Source organism: Myotis brandtii, unplaced genomic scaffold, assembly GCF_000412655.1.
Source record: "Myotis brandtii unplaced genomic scaffold, ASM41265v1 scaffold350, whole genome shotgun sequence".
Classification (NCBI taxonomy): domain Eukaryota; kingdom Metazoa; phylum Chordata; class Mammalia; order Chiroptera; family Vespertilionidae; genus Myotis; species Myotis brandtii.
In genome coordinates this window covers 403,292-421,832 of record NW_005363468.1, presented here as the reverse complement: position 1 = coordinate 421,832, position 18,541 = coordinate 403,292, and the positions used below count along the sequence as shown (strand labels likewise).

Genomic DNA, 18,541 nt, shown 5'->3' with positions numbered 1-18,541 from the left:
CTCTCTCCCTCTCTCTCTCTCTCTCTCTCCCCCTCTCTCCCTCCCTCCTTTTCTCCCTCCTTCCCTCCTTCCCTCCCTCCCTCTTTCCCTCCCTTCCCCCTTCTCCTTCCTCCCTCCTCCTCTCTCCCTCCCTCCCTCCATCCCTCACCACCTCCTTCTAACTTTCTTGTCCTTCCTTCCCTCCCTCTAGCAAATGTGCTATGTTGGCAGACCATGGTAACTTTCTCATGAGAGTTTTGCCTTTTAGTAGAAGAGGCTAATTTTATAAAAATATGTTTTCTATCAGCAACTCCTGATAACAAATATCTATAAAAAGGAGACATTTTTCTTACACAGATAGGATTTCTATAATTTAAAAAAAAAATATTGGCCTTCATGTTGTTTTCAAATGGCAGCTTTGTCCACAGATGTAACCTGATATCTGATGATTCTTTAGTATTTACACCAGATTTGATGATAATCAGCTTGGATGTTCAAGAATTTTCTCAAAACAGCTGAGCAAGAAAGACTAAGCTGCCTATTTGAAAAAAAAGTGATTTCCTTCCGTTGGTTCAGCCACTGTATCTATAATGTGTTTATGCTGGCTGCTTGATTTCAGGAGGTAAAGGGAGAGGGGTCATTTTAAAGTGCCTCCCAGTGGGAATAACAGCCACAAGGCACTTTTACATCCAATTCAATGTGACGTGAACACTGATTATTTAATAGTGTAACAGCAGCGAATCGGGGTTTTCTTTATGGGACTTTGCTGACATTTCCAGCAGCTGTATATTTCATTCGCAGTTAGGGGCAGAATAAACTTCAGCCATTGATCAGAATGTAAGCAGGTGTCCCTGAGCTCCTTCCAAGAACACAGCAACCCAAACAAATGCAGATGTGCCCAGAATTTTCATCTATTCAAGGAGAAACGGCAGGCTCTTGGCAGTGACAGTTTTGTATCTTCATGAAATAAGAGACACTAAAGGGAGATATTCAATTATTTGTAGCCTGTAAACTGCTGCTCCCAAATGAAGGTTGGGAAGCATCTCGTGACATTTAGGCCGTTACAGTTGGAAAGCGCATCCTTTATCTGAAGTAGAAAAATACTCTGAACTATTGGAAGTATTATCCTTCCATCGTTTTAAGGTCTTCCCATTTGCTGAGACATACCTCCGAGTTTTCAGTATTCCAACAAGAGCTCCTTCCTATTTTACATTTCCCATATTTCTGCTCAAGTCAGAAAGCTAGAGGGTGGGGGAGAGGGTGACACTGACTCTCCATTGCTTTATCCCCGTAATCAATAGGTCACTTGGATGCTTGTAATTATCTCAGGAACTGAGGTATTTCCTCAGCCCCATGACTACTATAGTCTAGATGACTGGACAGTCTCCTAACTAATTCCTCAGCCGCCTGTCGTACTTTCTACCCTGCAGTCCATTGGCCACATTGTAGAGTGATTTTTCTAAAACACCAATCTGATCACCTCATTCTTCTGATTAAATGGCTTCCCATTGCCATTGCCATTGGATAATGTCCACACTTCTTCACCTGCTTTCCAAAGCCCACCTCATCCTGCCTCCACAGGCCTTCTCACCACATCCTCTATTATGTTCCACCCACATACCCTAACTTACCCACACTCCTCAGGCCTCCTTCAGGGCTAATGTGTGGTTAACTTTTGCTTATCCTCCAGGTCTCATTTTAGGCGTCAATCTCTCGGGCTCCGGAAGGCCCCACCCCATGCCATCACATCTGTATCAGTCCTTCTAGGTGTTCTCAAATTCTCCATCCTTTCTGTCCCATAGCATTTGTCTCTTAGAGGAAATGGTTACTTAATCATCTCTCTTCAACTAGAGGATTTTTAATGGTAATATTGAGTGTCTTGTTCACTTCTTTATCTACAGTACATTGTACAATTCATGGCTCATATTAGGTGCTTAATAAATATTCTGTGGATTAGCGGCTAAATCTCAAACTAACCAAGTCCCTATAATCATCCTCCTAGATAAAGTCTATTGCTTTCCAGCTCTAACATTCTGAGCCCCATGAGTGAAACCAGAATGAAGAATCTGGTGTCTTCTAAGTGGTCTCCTTTAGCCAGTGATCATCTCCTGGTCATGGCATAATCCCAGTGAACCATGGTGAATTAGAACCATTAGCATTCTTGGTCACATCTTATATTTAAAATATCTAAAATTTCCGATTTCTTTATGGAACTGTCAATTTCTTTAATATATAATCTTTATGACTCCATCATTGAAAAGAGTTATAAAAATATATAAAGCTGGGCCCATTTGGGGGTGTCAACAGAGTTGAAGAATTATATGGTTATCTCACTGTATTCTATACTCCTTTCAGAGAGACAAATTTTCCTTTTGCACTAAAGTTAAAGCCTCAGATTTAGTTCTTGGCATGAAAGAAGTACCATAGTAAAACTTTTATATGGAGACTCTTAATTTTGCAAATGTGTTTGATACTCTACGAAAGCACTTTAAGTAAGCTGAAGAGAGAGAAACATATTGAGGCTTTTAATAACTACCTCCCACATCTCATGGGAGAGGAAGAGCAGTTGGGAGTGAGCTGATAACTTTCTCTCATACAATGCTTATCCTAGAAAAAACTGTTTAATAAGAGGCCATAATTAAAGGGGATCAAATATATGGTGATGGAAGGAGGCTAGACTTTGGGTGGTGAGCACACAATGCAATATACAGATGATGAATTATAGAATTTATACTTGAAAATTGTATTATGTTATTAAATAATGTTACGCCAATAAATTTAATTTATAAAATGAGACAATAATACCATGGTCCCCCAAATCTCTATTTTCTCTTTAATCTGCTCTGTAAAGGACAGTGGAAAATAAATTACATAAGGAGAACACAGATAAATGATTATATATAAAATTTATGCTATGGTTCTACATAACAACTAATATTTTCTCCCAAACATTTTGAAATCTACATAAAGAAAAGCATTATTAGTTGCTATGGTTAACAAAATTTCTTTTTAGCATTTCTCACTGTATCCACAGAGAAGTGATGGTTTTTCTTTGAGTTAATTCCAGCTGCTCATAAACTATACAATTATAAGGTGCAACTGACACAGAAAGGGTTTAGAATTAAGCCTTTGCTCAACCCTGAAGCACTTGGCTAGGCTTCTATAAAAATCTTTTTTTCACACTTTGAATCACAGCTTTTTATCTTCTACCACAGTGTAAAAGACAGGATACAATAGATGTGGTCTTAATTAGAGAATGAAATTTATTTTTATATCCTTCAGCTTGAGAAGTTTATGGGCAATCTGAACTTCTTTTACTGGATCTTCAAATCTAGCTAATGACACCAGTCAGGATGAACAACCAAAGCAGATACACATTTTATACTTTACATAATCTAGAACTTTTCATTTTGCTTTAAATATTAGTGTAGACTATTCAGAATTAAATCTTATAATCCCCCCTACCAAATTGATATGTGACACTGTTTATTGAAAACTCCACTAATAATATGGTTTATTCGATGATTCACTCTGAGGCCACTTTGGGAATGTTCTTCTTTGAAGGCATGCATAGGTTCCAATTTTGAATTATCTATCTGTAATTATTGCATTTGTCAGATTCTAGTTTCTTCTCTTTCCTCAGGTTCAAATCCATTCCCATTCTCCCTCAAAATAGCTAAGGTCCAAAAAGACTTGGGGGGCAGGGAATGGGAAAAGTGTAGGAGCGGGTGGAGGAAGTGGCAGTGGGGAGTGGGGGTGGAGAAGAAAACACAGTACCTGCAACAGGCAGGAGTAAAACATGCTGGAGGAAGTGAGGATGCCCACCATTGGGCTGAGGAACTAAACCTAATCATGTTGTGAGGGCAGAAGCAGATCTGTATTAGTTTGCTAGGGCTGCTGTAACCAGAACCACAGACTACATAGCTTAAAACAGAAATTTATTTTCTCACAGTTTTGGAGGCTGGAAGTCCAGGATCAAGGTGTCAGTAGGGTTGGTTCCTTCTGAAGGCCGTGAGTGAAGGATCTGTTCTAGGTCCCTCTCCTTGGCTTATAGAAGGCTGTCTTCAACCTGTGTCTTCACAGTGTCTTCCATCTGTGTGTGTCTGAGTCTAAATTTTCCCTTCTTATAAGGACACCAGTCATACTGAATTAGGGCCCATCCTAATACCTCATTTGAACTTGATTACCTTTGTAAAGACCCTATCTCCAAATAAAGTCACATTCTGACATAATGTCATTCGGATTTCAACATATGAATGTGGTGGTGGTGGTGGTGGGGTATTATCCAACTTATAACAACATCCCAAAATAAGGAATAAGGTCATGGCCATGTGTCTCTACTCTCAAGTTGCAATGAAAAAGGTTCTCAGTTCATCCAGGGTTAGCAGAGAATCACTTTCTGGGACAAAATTTTAATTTCTCAAGATTCACATTTCCTGGTGATCTCTCACTACTTACTATGGTGTTCCCTAGTTTGGCATTCGTAGGAAGCTGGATTATGGAATACCATGATACTCCACTTTTTTTATTCCATTATCCCCAAGTATTTAGTGAAATGTTATTTAAAAATGTTAAGGGCAGCCCTAGCTGGTTTGGCTCACTGGATAGAGCATCGGCCTGGGGACTGAGGGGTCCCAGGTTCGATTCCAATCAAGGGCATGTACCTTGGTTGCGGGCACATCCCCAGTAGGGGGTGTGCAGGAGGCAGCTGATCGATGTTTCTCTCTCATCGATGTTTCTAACTCTCTATCCCTCTCCCTTCCTCTCTGTAAAAAATCAATAAAATATATATTTTAAAAAATGTTAAGGGCAGAATCACTTCATGCCTAGGCTATTAAGATAGTACAGTGGCCCCGGAGGCCAATAACATGGCATTAGGGAGTAGTGAGGGACCATCAGGGGTTAGGCAAATGCAAAGCCTTCCATCTCCATTGCTGAATTTGAAGGATGTAATCTAGGAGGTTTCCTTATACAGTTCTAGCAGTTACGTTGAGGAAGCCATTTTTTTGAATTTTACATATTCAGGCTGCAGAGTCAAATGATTTTGATACTTCTGAGAGATTTCTGTTGAAATCCTATACATTTTACATATATTGATTGGCATATTTCCTACTAAAAGTGTGCAGCTAGTATTTTAAATGTGAGGAGTAAGTGTAGCTAAGGAATGTTGACTAACTTGCAGATTTATCAATTATCAATGGTTGGGTGTTATAAAAAGAATATCAAATCTTATTTCATATATAAGATAATTTTGAATATTATTTTTCATCCATATAAATATTAATTTTGTGAGTGAGAGTCCTTATACTGATTCCATGTAAAATAACCTTATTTAAGTCTACTATTCAGGATCAGAAGGGAGATTTACAAAAACTGAAATTCTAAGGATGTTAAAATTTAAAAGAAAGAGAGAAAAATGAAACAGTAGACCCTCAAAATTTTGGAATCAATCGCGCCTACTATCAGTGTTATAGCACAGATATACTGTAAATAACTACAATTCTCTTAACTATCATTTATCTATGCTTATTCAGTTCATCTACAATTGTAGTCATTGTGCCCACAAATTTTATTTACATTAACTCATTTGTTTTCACTACAACCCTATAAGATTAGATTTTATTATCCTCCTTTACAAAAGGAAGCTTAGATAGGTTGTCAAACTTGCCCAAGGAAATAGGGGAATATATGGCCTCACTTTGACTCTTAAAAAAAAATATATATATATATAATTGAGTTTCGAGAGGAAGGGAGAGGGAGAGATAGAAACATCAATGATAAGAGAGAATCATTGATTGGCTGAATCCTGCACACCCCACACTGGGATCGAGCCTGCAACCCAGGCATGTGACCTGACTGGGAATCTGACCATGACTTCTTGCTTCATAGGTCAATGCTCAGAACCACACTGGCCAGGCCACTCAAACTCTTAAACTATGTTCCTAACCAACAAAGTTCATGACAATGGCTTTTTCAAACTCATGGGGGGAAAAATCAGGAACTATCAGTGTTCTAGCAAAGATATACTATAAATAACTAATATATAAATCACATACCACAGGATATTTATTGTAACTTATGAAAGTGTGTCAAATCATAAATGTAGCCCAAAATTTAAGAGTCTAATTGTCCCATTTATCCTGTACATTATGAATTATTGATTCAAATTTTGTGTTGATTTTTCATGTTCCTGTAATCCAAAAAACTGGAATGAAGTCTCTAATTAAATATCCAAGAATTGATTTCAGATGGACAGGTGGCTCACCCTCAAATCTTGACTCTTTTACAAATTAGTTAATTGACCTTGGAAAATTCACTTAGCCTTTCTGAGCCCCAGATGCTGTCCTGCAAGATTTTGTGAGATCCGAATGAGATAATCCATATGGAAATATGCAATTAGTACTTTGTGACACAAAGTGGTGCTCATTGAATATTCACTGAATGTGAATATCAATCAGTTGTTTCTTTCCAGACCAGATCTCTCAAACCTTCCAAAGATTAGTTCTTTGTCTCATAACATCATGCTCTCATCCTTGAGTTGTATAGATCAACAGCTCAATGTCAGATTTTTAATGTCCCATAGCTTTATACCACAATATCTATGTCTAAGGTTGTGTACTGATTTTATTCTGTTTTTTTTATTTCCTAAATGAAATAATACAGTGCTTATCCTAGATAATTTTCCTAAAAATTGTAACTAAAAATATATATGTATATAATTTATTTTTTTTCTATAGAGATCGGGACCTGGAAAATTTAATTGAAGTAAATTCTAATGTACCCAAAAATAAGAATGGAAGGTAAGGCTTAATTTAATTTACTTTTATTTTATGAATTCTATCTGATCCTGCATAAATCATGTAAACTTGAAATGTTTTCTAAGGAATTGCACTATAGTATGGTATTTAAGTATAAATACTATCTCAACACAGAACAATGTACAAGGTGATTAATAAGCTGATATAGGAAAAAATTATTAAAATTCAAATTCTGTTAAAATTTCTGACTAAAAGCCTGCTGTTCTATTGCTTAGTATAAAAGGCATCATGACAATTCAAATTTCTGCACTTGGCCTGTGAAGACTTATTTTTACTTACTGTTGCTTGGTAGATTTTCAGTGGTGCAGAAAACACACTGAGAATATTTTCCTTGGATGCCTGGTGCTAAAAGAATACACAAATTCACCACAGCCACAAAACAGGACCTAATTTTGAAATTTCTTTATACCACACAGTATAATGGCTTTAAAACTATTGTACCTTGGTTGCTTTTATAGGAAGGTTTGGGTAGAAACTATCCTTTATTGTTGTTACAGACTGAAACAGGAAAGAATAAAAAATTATTCCATGGTAGCAATTCGTTTCCCCCATATATATAGAGGGAACCGGGAAAACAATAGGGTCCTATTTTCTATCTTCCTAAGGTGCAGCTGCCTTTTCTGTTAAAAAGTTTTTTTAATCTAAAGAAGTGATATTGTTGATATTTTGTGCAGAGAATAGAAAATCAGGAAAAGAGGTAGGTTACTTATTCCATCCCCTCCCCTCCCAAATTGTATAGAAGGCTCTTGCATCTAATAGATCTAACAGGTAGTTTCTTTCTGTTCTCTTAGCTCCCCAAATCATCTCCCTCCTCCTCCTCCTCCTCCTCCTCCTCCTCCTCCTTCTTCTTGTATTAAGAAAACCTTTGATAAAATGAAAGAGTAAATTTTCAATCACATCACCTGGCCAGCATGGATCTGTGGTTGAGCATTGACCTATGAACCAGGAGGTCGCGGTTCGATTTCTGGTCTGGGCACATGTCCAGGTTGCAGGCTCAACCCCCAGTGTGAGGCGTGCAGGAGGCAGCTAAACTTTCCTTTTGGTTTTCATGTCATTTCTATATTTGAGTTTACTAACATGGAGGATAATAATGAGCTAAACCTTTCACTATTTTTGCTTTAGAATTTTTCTCTGTTTCATAGGAAAAAGCAAATATGCCTAGACTTTGTTAAGCATAGTGACATTTTTGAGATTAGCAGAAATCTATGTCAAAGTACTTCTACAATATTCAAAGAATTGCTTTCCATTAAAAAGAAAATGAAAACTGGAATTTCTCCAAGCAACCTCTGGATAATTTTCATTAAATTGATGAACTCTCAGATACATTGTACATGAAAAGCTTTCTAAAATGGCACTGCTGCTGTGAAAATGTTACCAGGACCAAGTTCAGGTGGTCCCTGCCCTTGATAAAAAGTATTCCATCCTAGTACTAGATAATGTGTCATATGCCTAAAGATTATTCTTAAAGGTGGTTTCTGTGAATAAGTAAAATAGGACATGTATTCTGCTTGTGTACCTGTGCAGAAACCCAGCAAACGTAAACGGGTTCCTGTTACTTGAACAGAATTTTAATAAAATGAAAAAAAATTTAAGATAAAAAAAATTCCAAGTGGCTCTGATTTTTAAGTGGCAAATATTTGTTTGCTTTCTCAGACTAGAAGGCCAAGTCAATGGATTGACTGATGCTCCCAACAACCGGTCCACCAGAACGACTACCCATTCTTATGAAGCTAGGAAGAATTTCAGGTAGTATCTTGGTCAATTATAAAACAAATGACAGGACTATTCTTCCTCTTTTTTTAATAAACATCACATATACAACCTGACCCTTCTTTTCAAATGCAGAAATTTCTCATTTTATTAGTGGCTAAACAGGCTTACACAAAGGTGTTGAGTTAGCAACTTGGTCCTTGGTAAATTGGGACATATGGATAAGAAGGTGTAAAATGTAACTTTTCTCTAAAAAGTTTACAGTATGGTGTGCTTTTTGTTGTTGTTATTTTATTTAAAGCATGATTGTGACATTGGCGTTGACATTCTTTAGCTAGATTTAAAAGTTTCATTAAAGTCAGATGTTATGTTTAGTTAAGGTCCATTTTTGTTTGAGATTTGGGGGGACAAGTATGGTTTGGAAATATGAATGGGACATCAGGGAAACTAAATGTCCCATTAAAGACACTAAAACATAGTGCACAAATACTCAAAATAATCTTCATGCTCTACAGCAGATTTAGTGAGTGACCAATTTTCATATTAGTATTCTAGAAGTAGGCCAAGCCAGTGGAAGGCAGGAATAAAATGGGAGACATAGGAAATTTTGCAGAAATAAATTAATACCACTTTAATGTTTATATTTCAAAGGTAATAGCTTAGAAGTAATATAGTATTTTTTTGCATTGGATTGAATAATAGCCTTGTTATTTTTTATTATTCTTGTACATAAACTTTAAATATAAACTCAATGTTTTTCCCCAGTTCCAATGCTGACAGCGGGCCTGCAGGACCAAAGGATACTGTTGTGTACACGAGAACATATGTGGAGAACAGGTGCTGGAAGTTTACTTAAAATATTTTTCTATACTTACAATTTTGAAATCATCTATGTTTAGGAAGAAATGGTATTATTTTAGAGTGTACTTGTATTTTTTTTTTCAAATAGAAGACCATTTAAGAGTACGTTGGATTCTAGGTATAATATTCTTCATAATGTTTCCAATATTAAGTAGTTATCAAACAATCATAAAAAGTCATTCGGTAGACTAAGTGTACACGAGAACATATGTGGAGAACAGGTGCTGGAAATTTATTTAAAATATTTCTCTATACTTACAATTTTGAAATGATCTATGTTTAAGAAGAAATGATATTATTTTAAAGTATACTTATATATTTTTTTTCAAAGAGAAGACCATTTAAGAGTACATTGGATTCTAGGTATAAAATTTTTCATGATGTTTCCAATATTAAGTAGTTATCAAATAATCATAAAAAGTCATTCGGTAGACTAATAATTTAATATAGCACATGCATACATAACAGGATAGCCATTTGAAAGTTCATATATGTTTATGTGAGAACATGACTATATATGTATAATTAGCTTTATAAAATCACACAAGAATGTCTATGCTAATTTGGACTTGCACTTTAATTAAATGGTAGTATCCACTGTTGTTTGCCACTTATCTGAAATACGGGGTATACCTTTTGGTAGATATACTCTGGCCCAAATTCCAGGGAATTGTTGTCCCACAAAATCTGCTGGGTGTGTGATGGATGTGAGGAAAACATCAATCAAGGCCAGGGAAGTGTGCATTTGATTTTCAAGGAGAATAAAAACGAGAGTTAGTCTGATTGTGGGGTAATGTGACGGCGGGGCATGCAAATGCAGATATAGGTGACATATGTTAATCAGAGCCCATTTCAAAGAAACCAAAGAGCAGAGCATCTGGGAGGGCTTCTGAGGGGAGGAGACTCAAGGAAATTCAGTCCATTCAGTGTCAGAAGGTGAACAACCATCCAAAAAAGTTTCTAAACCCCACACATAATTTATGTTATAAAATGCAGCCCCCGAATTTGATTTTTCCGCTGAATCCAATTCTCCCTAAAGTCTACACTGATGGTGCAGTGCAGTGCCGAGGCCCTGGAATCAGACTTGGGATTGAATCTTTGTCATTTACTGACTGTGTGCCTCGGCAAAGCTGCTTAACCACTTCAAGTCTCAGTTTCCCCCTCATTAAAATGGGAGTAATGATATACGTGTCATGCAAAAATATGTGCAAACTCCTATTTAGCATCGTGGGTTATGTGTTCCATAATATAGAGTCTATTTCTGACAGCAGTCTGCCTACAGGCAATTGGGAGGGAAAGTGAGTTTTCTCATTAAAAAATCTCAAGGGAGGGCAGTGGTGTATTGCTCACACTAGGAGCATATTGCTTCCATTCCTAATATATGCCCAGGTAACATATGTACCTGGCAAGCAATTATGAGCAGCCAGTTGGTTGGTGCATTACAGATTTCATTTGTTTCTAGGAAACAGTGACATTACAAACTGGAGCCACCTAAGAAATGAAACATGGAGGACTTTTAAAAATTATGCACTTTTCTTTTGCTTTCACACTAAACTAATCTTTATTAGATGTATTCAAGTAAAAATAAAATCTTCTATAGCTTGTGTAAAAGTTGAAGGGTCTTTAGTTCTCCATGTGAGCGATGTACATGTACCTGTGCTTGCACTGGTTCTCACTTTGTGCATTTCCTTTATGTTAGACTACATGTACCTTTCTTATGGTAAATAAATGAGGGAGGTGCAAGCATAAATTTCATGAAAAATGACATTTTTTGCTGTTCCCTCTTGCCTCATTATCTGTGTGAACTTGGAGATGGCTGTGTAGCAATATTTCTCCAGATTGAAAAAAGGCTATTAGTATATTATCCTGGCTTGTAACATCACAAAGAATATAATAATAAGGCAGCATGAGGAGGTGTGTGTGCTTTCTCACCTGTCTACAGGTATATACATTAACACTAGGGAAACAGCCCAGTTCTCACATGTCCATATGTGTTGTTTGTAGTAAATCACCAAAGGATGGCTACCAGGAGAACATTTCTGGAAAATACATACAGACTGTTTATTCAACTTCAGATAGGTGAGTATGTCTATATTTCCATACATAAAATTCTATGCACACACATCTATGTACATTTTATACACATACATTCTTGTTGTTTTTTGTACTTGGAGATGGTGCTCCTGATGGTGATTGTTATATACAGGGTGGGGCCAAGGTAGGTTACCCATACATAAAATTCTATGCACACACATCTATGTACATACTAATACATTCTTGTTGTTTGTTGTACTTGGAGATGGTGCTCCTGATGGTGATTATTATATACAGGGTGGGGCCAAGGTAGGTTATAGTTTTGAGTATGTGAAACAGAATTTATTCTTATATTATTACTTATTAATATTTGTATTATTTCCCATACGAACATCTGTGAAACTACTTTGGCCCCAGCCTGTGTGTGAAGTACTACAACCTCTGCACCCATGAATTTGTTCCTTGGCTTCTGGGCTGCTGCTTATGCATTTTATTCCAATAGAGCTTCTGTGCCTTAAAGCTGCCCGCAGGACAGCCCCTCTGCTTTGCTGATTCCCAGGAGCCCCAGTACCACCACATTATGAGAGTCTAGGTCTCATTGCATCACTAGACTGTGCCCTCAGCCCTCCCTCGCCGCGGTTTTCTAAAGCCATCTCACCTTACAAACAGCTGGGTGGATATGCTGCCATGACCCACTCTGGGCCCACACTCCGTTCCCAGGAGGGGTTACAATGAGTATCAATTTTGTGCTGGTAAACCGACCCCAGGTTTTTGCTGTTAGTGATCACCCTTTAACATTTAATGCTCAGTGGGGCACATAGATGACACTCATGAGAGTGTGGCCAGCAGATTGCCAGTGGAAGAAATGAAAATAAATAATTAGCATTTTATCCCAACCACTAGAAACCAGCTGTAATGCAAATGTCCGATGTTCTACTGACAGTGTTTCTCTATAGAAGAGCCTGGGAATAAGGCTTGTTGTGAGTAAAGACTTATCTAATTTTTATGCACAACCTTGATTCATAATGAGTTGCTTGGCATGACCAGTTACTCAATAAATGTTTTCTGTTTTGTTTTGTTTTGTTGATCCTCACCCGAGGATATTTTTCCATTGATTTTTAGGGAGAGTGGAAGAGAGTGAAAAACAGAGAGAAACGTCCATGTGAGAGAAACACATCTATTGGCTGCCTCTTGTAGGAGCCCTGACTGGTTTTTAGGGAGAGAGGAAGAGAGAGGGAAAAACAGAGAGAAACGTCCATGTGAGAGAAACATATCTATTGGCTGCCTCTTGCAGGAGCCCTGACTGGGGCCGGGGAGGAGTCTACAACCAAGGTACATGCCCTTGACCAGATTTGAACCCAGGACCTTTCGTTCCGCAGGCCAACACTCTATCCACTGAGCCAAACTGGCAAGGGCAATAAATGTTTTCTGAAAAACATGAACCTATGTTCTGTTTGCTAAGGAAAATATGGATGGACCAGGCATCAAAATTGTATCTCCTGCTCTAGCCAGTTTGGTTCAGTAGGTAGAGTGTTGTTGGCCCGTGAACCGAAGGGTCCTGAGTTCAGTTTCAGTCAAGGGCATGGACCTCAGTTGACAGCTCAATCCCCAGCCCTGGTCGGGAAGCTTTTGGGAGGCAACCAATTGATGTATCTCGCTGAGGTAAGTTTGGTTCAGTAGGTAGAGTGTTGTTGGCCCGTGAATCGAAGGGTCCTGAGTTCAGTTCCAGTTAAGGGCACGGACCTCAATTGACGGCTCAATCCCCAGCCCTGGTCGGGAAGCTTGTGGGAGGCAACCAATTGATGTATCTCTCTCACGTAGATGTTTCTCTCTCTGTCTCTCCCCCTCCCTTCCACTCTCTCTAAAAATTAATGGAAAAATGTCCTTGGGTGAGGATTAACAACAAAACAGATATTATATCCCCTCTGTCACTTTTATAAAATTTTGCCCATTACTAATGCTCTCAGTGTCTTAACTTTAAGTCATTGCTCTTTGAGGGGTGAAGTCATCTACACAAGCGTGAGATATAGATACTGCCTAGGTGACCAAATACCAGAGCTGGATCCCTCACATACTTAGAAAACACCTTTGACTAACCGTGTGATTTTAATAAGGACAATACCAACACTGGAGCTTTCCCTGGGCTCATATCTTTAGTGTTAACTTAAGGAAGGAAAATATTCTTCATAGAAGTATTGCTCTTAATATGAAGAATTTCAGTCCTGGTTCTCAAGTGGCCCTTGAGATTTTTCTTAGTCATGAAAGCAGAAGTCAATTTTCTATTAAGACCAGTCAGTCCAGCAACTTTTTATGTTGATTATTGTGTGACATGAGCCATGTCCCCACAGTTCTTATCGAAGCACATTAATCCCACTTAAAGCGGCTTCCCACTTCACAGGATTAAGACAAACTCCTCTGCACGTAATTTATGGCCTTCAGAACCTGCTCCTGCATATTGACTACTGTTCGATCACTCCAGACACCCTCATTGAGTAGCACTTTGGTTCAGCCTGGTCACTCTGCTTCGAATCCCCCATCATGCCCCTCCCCACCTCACTGAGCGCACCTAGAGGGCTCCTTCTTCTTCAAGCTGTAAGTCACATGACACTTTTCCACAAGCCTTTCCTGCCATCACCTGGGAGTAGCTGCTCCCTTGGCTGTTCTCTCCGAACCCTTTCCACACGTCTATAATATGCTGCCATCATCTAGTCACACACCTGGCTACCCCAGGGGACAAGAAGCTTCTGGTTGGAAGAGACTGTCTCACTCTTCTTTATATTCCCAGCTCCTAGCTCAGTGCCTCTGGAATGGGTGAATGATAGAGTGTGCCTGTCTTCTACTCTTGAAGGGCTTGCATGGGACATGAAGTGTGTGTACATATGTGTAGAGTCCATAGGAAAATATTTGCGAGGATTATATAAGCAAGTAGCTATAGAGTGAGATGTAAGAGGAAGTTGTTATTTTTATACATAAGGGCTAGGAAGAGGTTATTTGACTGGCTGAACGTGTAAAGCCAGACAATCTTATCTACTCCAATCCCTTTCCTCTCCACCTCCTCCTCCCTTTCATTTCCCTCTTCTCTGCTTCTAGTCCTGGGCTAGATGACAGGATCATCCTGGCTCTTGGGTATGACTCATTCATGTCCACAATGTGAGCCCAGCAGTCCTCATGGGCAGGCCCAAAGGTAGCACAGGGACCCTGGGGCCATGCAGCCTTGCTCAAACCCTACCTCTGCTACTCACTCACTGTCTGGCAGGCACCCTCTGTGCCTCAGTTTACTCTTCTGTAAAATGATGATAAAAAGAATAGCATCTGCTTCTCAGAGATGTGAAGAATAACTGAGTTTAAATAAGCAAAGTGCATGGAAAATGTACTGTACCTATTAAGCATATTAGCACTATATAAGTATTGGCTGTTTTTATTTCACCACTCCATTATTTACCAGCTCTGAAAATTTCAGGCCTGCATGCCAACAACCCTGAAACTAGTGAAGTCCTCAAGGTGCTATTTAAGGCAGTCCTGAGACCTTCCAAAAGGAAAAGCATCACATAATTATTGGCTTTTCTTAAGGCTCTGCTGTGACCCAAGGTCTTTTTGGACTTGCTGATTAAATATGTACAGTTCATTTATTATTAAACATTATTTTTCCAAAGCAAATAATAAAACTCTCTTTTCTTCATCAAATTTGTGTGTGCAGGGGTATTATATCATATTGGAGAATATAAATTTTGTCATATTAGGAAACTGTAATTATCTTTGCCCTGTCCAGATGCACTTTTGATTGCTAATGAATTAATAATTTGAGATCTTCCTTTCTGTTAATTCTTTGGTATTATTTTAAGGTAACTAGAAGAATCAATTCTATCACTAAAATAAGTAAAATCTCAAACTTTCCTCAATTTTTACCATTTCCTAAAGTATCAACAAAATTAACATCATTTCCACATGACTTTATGGGGAATACATCTGTCTTTTGTGTGATGACAAATTTATTCTTAATTGCTAATATCTCTCTAGGTCTGTCATTGAAAGAGATATGTGCACCTACTGCCGAAAGCCCTTGGGCACAAAAACCAAAATGATTTTAGATGAATTACAAATTTGCTGCCATTCCACTTGCTTCAAGGTAAGGATATGTTTATTGTATTTAACTAAATGTAAAATTGCATAATGACTGGAATAAAAATAATTATGTAATGAAATACATGAGATGAAGTTAAAGCTTTCAGAAACACTCTCATCCACATTAATAATGCATTGCTTAAGTATTTCTCAGAGTTCTTTAGCCTAACCTCAAAGGTTTATAATTACTGGCTTGGCGTTAGGCTTAGAGTTGATTACTGAAACATTTATTCCTCCTACCCTAGAGATTTAAACCTACGAAAAGATAAACACTTGTTTTCTTTATAAAAGTTTTTGCAACATTTTAATAAATCATGCATTGCATAAAATATATAATGAAGTGCGAAAGCTGTTGAGAAGAAAGCTAGCAGCTCTTTATGAGTGCTATCAGTTAGGATGATAAGCTTAACAGCAGTTGAAACTCAGTCTGCTTTTGAGAGCACGATTAACGATAGTTAATTGTGGTCAGTATAATAGCATTAAAGCTTACATAGTAGAATGCTTCACAGTTTATATTTTCATATTTCATTGCTTTTATTTCTCAAAATAATATTGAGTAGGTCAACGTCTTAGTTTTTTGTGTAACTGGATGAGCACTCAACTGGAATCTAAAGATCTGAGTTCAAGTTTTCTAACTCTGTCACTAACTATGGCTGTGTGACTTTGGGACAGTCACCTAACTTAACTTGGCCTCAGTTTTGTCATCTGTAAAAATTAAGAAGCTGACTAGACTAATGACTGCACATTAAAATCATCTGGGAAGTTAGAAGAAAAATAGAATGCTTGGGACCAGTACTAATTAAATCAAGACTCTCAGAGATGATTTCTGGGCATTGGTAGATCTAATGGGCAGCCAGTTTGAGAACTATTTGCCTGACTCTATCGGTTCTTTTTGTGCTGACATTCTATGAGTTGATGGAAATTAACTCAGTCAAGTAGCTGCAATACTTTGACAACTTGTTTTGTAATTGTTTCTCCTCCAAGTAGCATCAGTGATACATAGCAATCAGAAATATGATGACTAGTTATGAGCAAAAATAAATCTAACTTTAGGCCATACTATATAGAATCTACACTAATAAAAGAGAAACATGGTAATTAGCGTATGACCGCTACCCTTCCCATCGGCTAATCAGCATATCCTTATGCAAATTAACTGTCACTCACATACTTAGAAAACACCTTTGACTAACCGTGTGATTTTAATAAGGACAGTACCAACACTGGAGCTTTCCCTGGGCTCATATCTTTAGTGTTAACTTAAGGAAGGAAAATATTCTTCATAGGAGTATTGCTCTTAATATGAAGAATTTCAGTCCTGGTTCTCAAGTGGCCCTTGAGATTTTTCTTAGTCATGAAAGCAGAAGTCAATTTTCTATTAAGACCAGTCAGTCCAGCAACTTTTTATGTTGATTATTGTGTGACATGAGCCATGTCCCCACAGTTCTTATCGAAGCACATTAATCCCACTTAAAGCGGCTTCCCACTTCACAGGATTAAGACAAACTCCTCTGCACGTAATTTATGGCCTTCAGAACCTGCTCCTGCATATTGACTACTGTTCGATCACTCCAGACACCCTCATTGAGTAGCACTTTGGTTCAGCCTGGTCACTCTGCTTCGAATCCCCCATCATGCCCCTCCCCACCTCACTGAGCGCACCTAGAGGGCTCCTTCTTCTTCAAGCTGTAAGTCACATGACACTTTTCCACAAGCCTTTCCTGCCATCACCTGGGAGTAGCTGCTCCCTTGGCTGTTCTCTCCGAACCCTTTCCACACGTCTATAATATGCTGCCATCATCTAGTCACACACCTGGCTACCCCAGGGGACAAGAAGCTTCTGGTTGGAAGAGACTGTCTCACTCTTCTTTATATTCCCAGCTCCTAGCTCAGTGCCTCTGGAATGGGTGAATGATAGAGTGTGCCTGTCTTCTACTCTTGAAGGGCTTGCATGGGACATGAAGTGTGTGTACATATGTGTAGAGTCCATAGGAAAATATTTGCGAGGATTATATAAGCAAGTAGCTATAGAGTGAGATGTAAGAGGAAGTTGTTATTTTTATACATAAGGGCTAGGAAGAGGTTATTTGACTGGCTGAACGTGTAAAGCCAGACAATCTTATCTACTCCAATCCCTTTCCTCTCCACCTCCTCCTCCCTTTCATTTCCCTCTTCTCTGCTTCTAGTCCTGGGCTAGATGACAGGATCATCCTGGCTCTTGGGTATGACTCATTCATGTCAACAATGTGAGCCCAGCAGTCCTCATGGGCAGGCCCAAAGGTAGCACAGGGACCCTGGGGCCATGCAGCCTTGCTCAAACCCTACCTCTGCTACTCACTCACTGTCTGGCAGGCACCCTCTGTGCCTCAGTTTACTCTTCTGTAAAATGATGATAAAAAGAATAGCATCTGCTTCTCAGAAATGTGAAGAATAACTGAGTTTAAATAAGCAAAGTGCATGGAAAATGTACTGTACCTATTAAGCATATTAGCACTATATAAGTATTGGCTGTTTTTATTTCACCACTCCATTATTTACCAGCTCTGAAAATTTCAGGCCTGCATGCCAACAACCCTGAAACTAGTGAAGTCCTCAAGGTGCTATTTAAGGCAGTCCTGAGACCTTCCAAAAGGAAAAGCATCACATAATTATTGGCTTTTCTTAAGGCTCTGCTGTGACCCAAGGACTTTTTGGACTTGCTGATTAAATATGTACAGTTCATTTATTATTAAACATTATTTTTCCAAAGCAAATAATAAAACTCTCTTTTCTTCATCAAATTTGTGTGTGCAGGGGTCTTATATCATATTGGAGAATATAAATTTTGTCATCGAATGTAGCCCAGTATTCTGTCTTTTAATGATACCAAGCGTAGTGTCATAGGAGAGCATTTTGATGACTAGACCCCTAGACCCTAGGGTACTAAGGATCTATCATTTATTAATTTACCAACACACTCTTGAATGAAGTTCTATTTTGTCCTATTGAATGTTTTGAGAGTTAAAATTTTATATTAA

At 38.3% G+C, this 18,541-nt stretch overlaps 1 protein-coding gene across 7 annotated transcripts in view; it reads left to right on the top strand.

Moving 5' to 3' along the window:
* The window catches only part of SCEL (sciellin), a 117,350-nt gene that overhangs the window by 91,330 nt on the left and 7,479 nt on the right, over positions 1-18,541 (top strand). For all 7 annotated transcript variants that reach the window (XM_014544069.1, XM_014544070.1, XM_014544071.1 and 4 more), the window contains 5 exons: positions 6,717-6,779; positions 8,451-8,543; positions 9,273-9,344; positions 11,373-11,447; positions 15,420-15,528. In XM_014544069.1, coding sequence (XP_014399555.1) covers positions 6,717-6,779; positions 8,451-8,543; positions 9,273-9,344; positions 11,373-11,447; positions 15,420-15,528 — 412 coding nt within the window. The remainder of the gene's footprint in view (positions 1-6,716; positions 6,780-8,450; positions 8,544-9,272; positions 9,345-11,372; positions 11,448-15,419; positions 15,529-18,541) is intronic.